The sequence below is a fragment of the Littorina saxatilis genome, linkage group LG8, assembly GCF_037325665.1.
Source record: "Littorina saxatilis isolate snail1 linkage group LG8, US_GU_Lsax_2.0, whole genome shotgun sequence".
Classification (NCBI taxonomy): Eukaryota; Metazoa; Mollusca; class Gastropoda; order Littorinimorpha; family Littorinidae; genus Littorina; species Littorina saxatilis.
In genome coordinates this window covers 47,398,618-47,409,515 of record NC_090252.1, presented here as the reverse complement: position 1 = coordinate 47,409,515, position 10,898 = coordinate 47,398,618, and the positions used below count along the sequence as shown (strand labels likewise).

The following is a 10,898-nucleotide window of genomic DNA, read 5'->3' as shown; positions in this document are numbered from 1 at the left end:
TGGCTTGTATTTCAGTCAAGACCCAGCGGGAATATCAATCGAGAGCCACTCGCCAGAGGCTCGTGTCTCCCGATGATATTCATCCGCTGGGTCTTGACTGAAATACAAGCCATATAAAAAACCACTCGTGTTGTAACCTATACGTATACTTTCTGTCGATACTTGTATATCATTCTATATATTTTAGTGCCTATTGCCGTTTTAAAATCGTAAACTTGAACTTGTTATCGAACTAAAAGGTTAAATAATACAGTTTAGTCTGTTATGTTTTCGGCTGACTAAAGTTTGACTCTGGGCACAAAGCCAAATGGACACATGGAATGTCGCAGAGAAACAGTTGTAATGTGAGGATGACTCAGCGATCACAAAGTGAAACTGTTCATCACGTGTCCCTGAGGGTGTCATTTATCAAAGATCACATCAATCTTATTCACGGTAGTCTTTCAGATGCTAGCGTCCGGTCGATCAAAGAACATGTGGCGTGTTAACACATTATAGAAACGTTTGATGTAAGTGAATGAACAGGAAGATATTGAATTAACTGTGAATGATTGTTTGCGAAAAATTTTTTTAACAAAATAGTTGTAGCATTTCATGAAATTGATTCATCAAACCCACTGCCTAGTAACGATAAAACCGGGAAGGTAAACACGAAATAACCCCTTTAGCTTCGTGGATTTATAAGAAATGATCACAATTATAATCATAAAAGAATGAAGGACACGGCCTTGTGAAGGACACCGTGTATTCAACAACTGATCTGTTCACTTGCTCTCTTAAAACCCCTAAAGTCGACATCTTAAATCTCAGATGAGTCTTTTAAATATTCGTCCTTTTTAAGCGTTGCTATCCAGATCCGATTGCCAAGGATAGGAAATGTACCAGGTACCCTACCCTATGCAACAGTTTTGGGCCAAAGTAGGGGAAAGGGCTTCGCTCAATACTAGGCGTGTACGAGGTACCTTACGGTTTACCACAAATTCGCCGTACAGTTTATGTTGCAAAATTACAGTTACCAATCGGTTTACACTTGTAGTTTTAATGTATCCGACAACGTGTTATGACAACAAAAACACACTGGGGAAGGGGAGATGCAGAGGGGTGAGGGTGGTGCTTCTTAAGTGCTGTTGATTGTGTAAGTTACTGTTGACCGGCAGGAATATTTAAAACCGTGTGTGTCACGACTCCCATCCCCACTTCACAAGATGCGGTTATTTTCTCCATCCTCTCTTAGTGTGACCGCGTCGTGATCATACTGATCCATGTAGGGTTAGTAGGTGTTTTTGTATGGTCTGACATCATCTCAAGATAATATTCCTGCTACTTGACAATGCATACTCTTCTTCTTCTCTTCTTCTTCGTTCGTGGGCTGAAACTCCCACGTACCCTCGTGTTTTTTGCACGAGTGGGATTTTACGTGTATGACCGTTTTTTTCCCCGCCATTTAGGCAGCCATACGCCGTTTTCGGAGGAAGCATGCTGGGTATTTTCGTGTTTCTATAACCCACCGAACTCTGACATGGATTACAGGATCTTTTTCGTGCGCACTTGGTCTTGTGCTTGCGTGTACACACGGGGGTGTTCGGACACCGAGGAGAGTTTGCACACAAAGTTGACTCTGAGAAATAAATCTCTCGCCGAACGTGGGGACGAACTCACGCTGACAGCGGCCAACTGGATACAAATCCAGCGCGCTACCGACTGAGCTACATCCCCGCCCACACAATGCATACAATTCAGAAGTATGGCGTGGAAAGCACCCCGCATATACATGCTTGACACACTTACTTACACGTCGTCAGCCATCACATAGTGAACACAACTGAACATGGATCGCTGTTTAGAGCTCTCGACAACTTCGGCTACACACGTATGTCACAGTCTTCATCTGCCTTACAATGCAGACACTGGGTACCTTAATGCTCTGTTCTTGCTGGTTGACAAGCATCGCTGCGCGAGGTGCGTTTGAAACAATGTACATTTTAATTATCCAGCCTGGTGGCGCGGCGGCGACGAAAAGGCTTGGCGGCGAATATTAGTGCTCGTTTTTTTTCTCCATAAAAAGCGGCGCGGCAGGCGGACCTTTTATCTGTCTGTCTTGACTCTTCAGAATAAACATGAAATATAACTGCATCAAACCCATTGTTGTTACTCATAAGGGAGGTATTTTTGTTCAATAGGGAACATTCCATCCACGTTTAAATAAACACATATTTCATGACGCAAATGGCCACATTTGTTTTCCCGACCTCTGTAAAGTAAGTTGATATTTCCTGCTCAAAGTTCGCCAACCCATGGAACACACTTTCTGTCACACCGACTTGAGATTTCAGCTGATCTTGTTCACCCACACTGCGTATCATTCACACCATCGACATGGATTATTGTGGCCTTTTTAATTGAAGTTTACTCAGCTGCTATATCATTTTTTCACATATAATATATCAGGTTAAAATCAAATTTCAGCATGAGAGATACACATACTGAATTTCAGGGTAATCCCCAAAAAATGCAGCCCACTAAAATACTAATTACTTCCACGTGTTTTCACCGAATTACTTCATATTTGGTGTACACTGGCTTGAGATGTAGGAACACGATTTGACAAAACGGTATGCTTGTAGGTTTAGGTTTTTACATTACAAACAAACTATTTTTAAGGAGGAGTTAAAAAAAACCGACACAGGTGTGAAGTGAAGTATATATATTGTTTAAAAAGCGATGTCGTTGGTCACATGCTCTTTGAAAAGTCATTAATCAAAATATTTGACCAATAAGAGTCCGATAAACTTTTACACGCCACCCACCTCAGGTCGAGCAAAGACTGTGATGCTTCACTGTTAACACTTTAAACAGACACGATTGCGATGAAAAAAGAACAAGTCGCGTAAGGCGAAATAACAACATTTAGTCAAGCTGTGGAAGTCACAGAATGAAACTGAACGCACTGCATGTTTTCACCAAGACCGCATACTCGTAGTTTCGTCAGTCCACCACTCGTGGCAAAGGTAGTGAAATCGACAAGCCAGAATAGTGCGGTAATGGTCGCGCTGAGCAGGATAACACGCTTTTCTGTATCTCTATTCTTTTTAGCGTACTGAGTTTGTTTTTAATCCAAACATATCATATCTATATGTTTTTGGAATCAGGGACCGACAAGGAATAAGATGAAATTGTTTCTAAATCGATTTCGGACAATTAATTTTAATCATATTTTTTATATTTTAATTTTCAGATCTTGTTTGTACTCTAAATATAACATATATGTATATGTTTTTGGAATCAGAAAATGACGAAGAATAAGATGAAATTGTTTTTGGATCGTTTAAAAAACAAATTGTTAATGACAAGTTTCCGATTATTAATGACCAAATTCATATATTATTTTTTAAGCCACCAAGCTGAAATGCAATACCAAAGTCCGGCCTTCGTCGAAGATTGCTTTTCCAAAATTTCAATCAATTTTATTGAAAAATGAGGGTGTGACAGTGCCGCCTCAACTTTTACAAAATGTCGGATATGACGTCATCAAAGACATTTATCGAAAATATTTAAAAAACGTCCGGGGATATTATTCCCAGGAACTCTCATGTCAAATTTTATAAAGATCGGTCTAGTAGTTTAGTCTGAATCGCTCTACACACACACGCATACACACACACACACACACACACACACACACACACACACACAAACACACACACACACACGCACACACACACACACACACACACACACACACACACACACACACACACACACACACACATACACCACGACCCTCGTCGCGATTCCCCCTCTATGTTTAAAGCATTTTGTCAAAACTTGACTAAAATTTATGTAAAAAGGAAGATATTGAATTAGTAAAGTTTGATTGAGACTCGTCATTGTGCACGTTTAGGGTGTTTACTTGACAAGCAAGCAAAGAGCAAATCGACAAATAAAGCGTGTTACTGTGTGTGTGTTGTTTTGTATTTGGTTGGGAGGGGGTGGTGGAGGATGGGTTAGAGGTTAATTTAGGGCAAATGATTTAAGTGTTATATGCATTGTTTGTTCACGCTACAGTCCAACATATGGAACACAGTGTTCAGAACAAATTAGAACAAAAATATATATATATCCTGTGTGCGTGTCCTTTGCATGGAGTTTAATGATATGTAAGCAACAGTACTGCACACTATTGTTTTCAAAACACATCAAAATAAATCCCAACATACGGCAGCTATGTCGAAATACGCTCTAATTTGTTCTGAACACTGTGTTCCATATGTTGGACTGTAGCGTGAACAAACAATGCATATAACACTTAAATCATTTGCCCTAAATTAACCTCTAACACACACGTGCTTGTATTTAAACAGCCATCACAAACAGGAAACATGCCTGGAAACAGGTCGCTGTTCAGAGCTCTCGACAACTTGGGCTACACACGTAGATCTTGACCATCGACACCGGCCTTAAAATGCAGACACTGGGTATCTTCCTGCCAAGTGTCTGCTGGTTTTTAAGCATCTATGCGCGAGTTGTTTTTGTGGAAACATTATATAGTTTAATGGCCACTAAAATGCTAATTTTTTTCCTATGTGTACATAGCACTAATCACAATGTTGTTTGTTTGTCTATAGGCATGCTATGGTTCAGGTGTCTGTCATCTCTGAACAGGATATATTGGTGGTATGCCAATCAGTGATAGAGTTGAACTATACAAACACATTTTCATAAATACCCTAACTGTTTTTCTTATGATACTTATTTTGAATATGTTGCACAAGGGGCACATTATATTTAAAGCTTGTTTTGGTGCGGTAGGTTTCATTCCTTCCTACCTCTTCCATGCGTCTTTTTTTGCTGTTTTGATAAAGATCATTATTATTTGTATATGTTTCCTTTTGTGTGAAGCGTGATAACCACGAGTTGTTCATTGTGTGTGCGCGCGCGCACGCGCGCGTGTGTGTGTGAGTGTGTGTGTGTGTGTGTTTCTCTCTCTGTGCGTGTGTGTGTGCGTGCCGCGTGCGTGCACGTGTGTGTGTGTGTGAGTGTGTGTGTGTGTGTGTGTGTGTGTGTATGTGTGTGTGTGTGTGTGTGAGAGTGTGTGTGTGTGTGTGTGTTTCTCTCTCTGTGCGTGTGTGTGTGCGTGCCGCGTGCGTGCACGTGTGTGTGTGTGCGTGTCGCGTGCGTGCACGTGTGTGTGTGTGTGTGTGTGAGTGTGTGTGTGTGTGTGTGTGTATGTGTATGTGTGTGTGTGTGCTTGTGTATGCATGCATGAATATGTGCGTATGAGTGTTAAAGTAGGAGAGATAAAGAGGGAGACAGAGAGACGCTTTTATAGTTTAATAGTGAATCACCTTTCAGATCGTTCTGTTGAAATTTGGTTCACGAAACAAGAGTTTTTCGTTCCAGGATATACATTCCCAAACAAAATAATTGAGCGAAGATAGTTCACATACGCAACCTAGTTTCTTGTATTTCATCAAAATCCATGTTTAACACGAACGAATCATTCTCATTGACATTGTGTTTAAAACGCTCACTTTATTATTCAGCAAAAAGATCACAGAAAGAAGCTCTGCCTCCTCTGCCCATTGACGTGGCTGATAACACTGCTGTGTTGAGATCAGGGCGGGATGGGGCGAGGGAAAGGTGCCTTTCGTCGACGTCAAACGAGTATGAAGAACTGCCAATTCCGCGTGGAGCTTTCGACAACAGTAAGTACATGGATGGATGGATGGATGGATAGATGTTTGGATTATTGAATGAATGGAGGGATTGGTGAAATAATGTATGGATGAAATAATGGATGGATTAATGGATGGATATATTGATTAACGGATGGATGGATTGATGGATGGGTGAAATAATGGATGGATTGATGGATGGATTAATACAAAAATGGATGATGGATTGGTTGAAGGATGGATGAATACATGGATTGGTCGATTGACTGTAAACGACTGGGACTGGGTTGTGAACTGGTTCGTGTTCCTTAAAGATGTTTTTTTTTCCTCCGTGTAAACCCTCTTTAAATCACTGAATATTTCACCACACCTTCATATGGGATTAAACGATCCTCCCACTTGCACATACACCACAAATCAGCAGTCTTGCTGCTCTCCGTGCAGAATGAGACAGGCCTTCCATCAGACACTCCACCTAGAGGTCCCCGGGACCCCAACTTTTAATTACAAGGGGTCCCTTGTCCCTTCTCAGGTGTCCGTTACCAAACCAGTTCAAAAGAAAAAGCCAGAAAGCCAGACAGCACTTCGTCCTGGAAATGATATATTGCTCGTGAATGAACATACAAACTTATAATAAGCTTTGTGAATTGCTATTTGAGTCTCCAAATATGCCAGCAAAACAAATATTTTCATTGGTCGTTCACTCTTCATTGCTTAGATCTAGCCGTGATAAGAAGCAGACGTTATGACAGGCATTCAAAATAAATGTGATTGTATGTGCAGGCCTGTACTTGATGCCTTTCACCATGGAGCAGAGCTGCGAGGACAACACGTACACGACGCTCACTTGAGCTGGACATCTATACCTCCCAGGGGCGGATCCAGCTTTTTTGTAAGGGGGTTTCCGGACCCCACCCCCCCACCCCTCCAGTCTATTTTTTTTGTAAATAAAAAATAAAATACAATTGATAATAAAAAAAAACCATGATGGTTCAGATTGCACCTGATTGCTCCATTTTCCTTCATTTTTATCAAAATTGGCCGGTGGGGCATGCCCCCGGACCCCCCCAGGAGCCGGCCTTTGTCTTCTAAGTGACGGTTGTGGAAAGTAGTTGGGTAATTTGTTGGCTCAGGGTGCACCAGATCAATCAATTGTCCTTGTTTTGATCCAAATTTGACTTCTTAAATTTACTTTTTGGAAGCTGTATCAGGGGAAGTTTCTTGGCTCAGATTGCACCAGATTGCTCCGTTTTCCTTGTTTTTATCAACATGTTTCGGGGGAGCCCTTTGCCCCCTCAACTAAACGCTTCGCGTCGTCCAATTGTCCATAAAATAAATGTGGAAACCTCCCCCTAAAAATGATGTGATCCGCCCCTGCCTCCATCAAAGCAACGAACAACAAGACACATAACTGCAGTTATTTTTTGTTTGTGTCTTTCTTTGACAATCATTTCTTTGTCGGCACGAAAAAAACATACTATTAGTCGCAATATGGCAGGTTTTACATTATAGAAATACATTTTGTCATTCAGCAATGGGATTTAACTCCTTGGTCTTTGTTTTCCTTTTCTTTCTTTCGAGATATGCTGTCAGGCAGAGGTTCATTTCATCCCATGTCAGTGTAAGCAAGTTTTCTGCCGAAACAGATCTTAACTGTATAAAACAGTGTTTTGTTGTCAAGCTGTGGTGTGAGTGTGAGCCATACTCTGCAAACCCGTGTTTACTTACTGGGAAGACAATTTCATGATGGTAAGAATAGAAGCAATAAATTGTCTCCCCTGCCCTGTTAGCGCGTTGTATCTAGGTCCTCGTTTTGTTCTAAACAACATCGTGTGTAGAACATTCAGTTGCGTACATTTTACAACAGATCATATGAATAACAACTGTTTAGCTTGCATGGCGAATTGATAAAATAGTACTGTTTTAATTGTTTCATTTCAATAAATGGTCGATTTTATGGCACAGTAAAAACCTGTCTCGACCTGTCTGGACACATAAAAGCAATCTTACTCTTCGGTTGTGTGTGTGTGTGTGTGTGTGTGTGTGTGTGTGTGTGTGTGTGTGTGTGTGTGTGTGTGTGTGTGTGTGTGAGAGAGAGACAGAGACAGAGACAGAGAGACAGACATACAGAGAGTCAGACAGACAGACAGACACAGAGAGACAGAAAGAACAGGCACATTATTATTTGGAAACTTTGACAAACACTTTTATACACTTTGACAAACTATACATATACTGAATGATTATTAACATGTTTTAACCTATCGGTCAGAAAGCTTTGACATGCACCATGGATTAAAAGTTGGGTTTTCCGTCATACACAGTTCTGCTTTAAATTCGACAATGCAATTTGCAGGACATCATTCACATCTACAATACTTTGAAATATACAGACAATAAAAAGGCAAACTGAAAATACACATGTATCATTGGATCTGTTTACGGAAAGAAGGAACCAAAAGATAGTTATACACATTTATTCTTCACACATTATCATAGATGTACGTCAAACTGCATGACACTACGGCAATCAATCACAAGATGATCTAAACGTACTGCATCAACAGTAAATACAATATCAAGTTCGTATTGCACTCAGGCGTTACAGTATATACCGTACAACTCTATATCAGTATTTCTACATCTTTAAAATACTGGTAATTGCACAGGCTGATCTATAAGCATTCAACATTTACAGGTGAGAAAGTTGGTTGATAAATGAAAATGGAATTTAGATCAGAATAAACATAAACCAATCAAATAAAACAACCGACAGATGCTTCAAGCAAATAATAGCTCAGATTCAAATTGCAGTCAGCAACCCGTTTATTTTTTGGTTAAACAATATGGAACAAGAAAAATCAGCAACAACAACAGCAACAACAGTGTAAAGAAAAAACACACATATGTAACAATAAGTACGCTTGCTGATTTGTACACAACACAAAATACTTTTTACACGACGACGTTGAATAACTTTCTTTTCTTTTAATCATTTTTCGGATATTTTGATACGTTGAATAATTTATCAAAATAAAAAAGGAAGGATTTTGAGACAGAACTCCAAATAACATACGTATTTGATTCAAGGATATCATGTGTAGATAACTTGTGATCAAGTTAGCAAATGGAACAGTTAGAGGAGACATTCTCAAAAGTCCATCAAAAATGAGTAAAGTAACTCCTCTGTAAGTCTTGCCATGTGAAACAACTACAAGAGTACTTGGTGAAATAATACAAGTTGTGGTCTTTGACTTGTTTCTTGCGAAATGCGAGCTTTTAAACATGTGTTTCTTTTTGTGGCGCAAAAATACATATCACATGTTTCAATATAATGCAAACCCTTTTGCGTCATATAGTAAACTTGAAGCCTTACTGACTACAGCACACATTGCAAGAATATGTATGCAAAGGGGTAACATATACTAAGCAGCCATTAGTTGAGCATGGATGATGGCTTACACTTACTACCATTCTTTTGCAGGACATGGGATTTAAGACAACCCTTTGACTGCATTGTTACAATCCAGCGTTGAAACCATTTAGTTCTCAGGCCACATCGAATTCGGCACCCGAAGTCATTCCTCCAGATTCCCTGAAACAAGTTACAAGTACAATATTGCAGTACTTTAAAATCGTTCAATGAACAAACGCATGTTGAGGTCGACATAATTGCAATTTAAAATGAAACCTAGTGACGGCCAAATCGTCCGCCCAGTCGCCAGGGGCGACTAAAAGATCCGCCGGGCTAGTAGAACTCGCCCGGCTGGCCGGTGAAAATGTTGGTCAAATGCAACACGTTTGATTGAACTATCGAGTTGCAAAGCCATATAAACTGTGGTACGTACCGGGCCAGCGAAAATTCGGTCGGGCTAGTGACTTTCTTGAAGTTACTTGTTCGGCTGGCGAGTTAAAAATTACAAGTGTGGCCATCAACAACAACAACAACAACGACAACAACAACAACAACAACAACAACAACAATACCAACAACAACACAAACCTTTCTAACAAAATTCAAAAGAAGGCAATATTTCAATTGTCCCATTACGGTGAGTAATTCCTCTGTTACAATCAAGGTCCCTCCGATTAGGAGACACCTCACATTAAAAGAAACCTTCTGTTATTGTATCTGTGTCTATGTGCAGACCTGCTAGTGCCTTATCCCCCTTTGTGTGCATAACGCAAGCACAAGACCAAGTGCGCCCGGAAAAAAATCCCGTAATCCATGTCAAAGTTCGGTGGGTTATAGAATCACGAAAATACCTTGCATGCTTCCTCCGAAAGCGGTGTATGGCTGCCTAAATGGCGGTGTAAAAACGGTCATACACGTAAAACTCCACTCGTGCAAAAACACGAGTGTACGTGGGAGTTTCAGCCCATGAACGCAGAAGAAGAAGAAGAAGAAGAAGAAGAAGAAGAAGAAGAAGAAGAAGAAGAAGAAGAAGAAGAAGAAGTATTTTTGTCATTAGGACCCAACTATACCTGTCATTAGGGGACGTAGATACGTTATCTGTCTGCACCAAGGCTGAGCCTTCATCATTCCTGGGATCAAAGACTTTTTTGATTGACCCCACACGACGCAGGGGGCTGGTGTCGATATCTGGATTGTCGGCTTCATCTCTGACGCCACACCTTGTGTTTGTAGTCGTTGAAAAAGCTTCTGTGGAAGGGTTGGCTTTTAGTGCAGCTTCGTTGGTGTTCCCTCTGCCAAACGGACATGTGAGGCGTCTGCAAAGATAATTTGAGGGAATCGAAGTAAGAGCTGAGGGCCAGCTGTAAGAGCCTTAATATTGTTCCATTTTGTGTGAGCTTTTTATTTTATTTTGAAATTACACAATTATATGTCCGAGACAAATGGATAGCTCTGACACTTTCCCTTGCATGCTAGTTGAGAATTTAAACTGACGTTTTCTTCGTTTTGCTCAATGCCTCTCCCGAGCAACTTACCCTTTTTTACGCAACAGGTAGAGGATGACGAACGCAAGGCATGCGATCGACAGAACTGTTGGCACAATTGTTGTGATGAGATGATCTGATTTGCCAGATTCGCTTTCTGCTGCTGCACGTCGAAATAAGACCACATTTGATAGACAATAAATCAAGTTAACATCGTATTTCGTCTTGAGAACAACGCGTTTTTAAAGTAAACAAACACAACTTAAACGTTCCAAAGCCAGTATATTAAGCACAGATTTGTTCTAAGCGTGTCAGCTTTGCACA

At 40.5% G+C, this 10,898-nt stretch overlaps 1 protein-coding gene across 1 annotated transcript in view; it reads right to left on the bottom strand.

Moving 5' to 3' along the window:
- Window positions 1-8,136: 8,136 nt before the first annotated feature.
- Window positions 8,137-10,898, bottom strand: part of LOC138973714 (uncharacterized) — a 343,943-nt gene continuing 341,181 nt past the window's right edge. The window contains exons 5-7 of the mRNA XM_070346441.1: window positions 10,626-10,737; window positions 10,161-10,406; window positions 8,137-9,270 (exon numbers count right to left, since the gene is read on the bottom strand). Coding sequence (XP_070202542.1) covers window positions 9,225-9,270; window positions 10,161-10,406; window positions 10,626-10,737 — 404 coding nt within the window. The 3' untranslated portion in view covers window positions 8,137-9,224. The remainder of the gene's footprint in view (window positions 9,271-10,160; window positions 10,407-10,625; window positions 10,738-10,898) is intronic.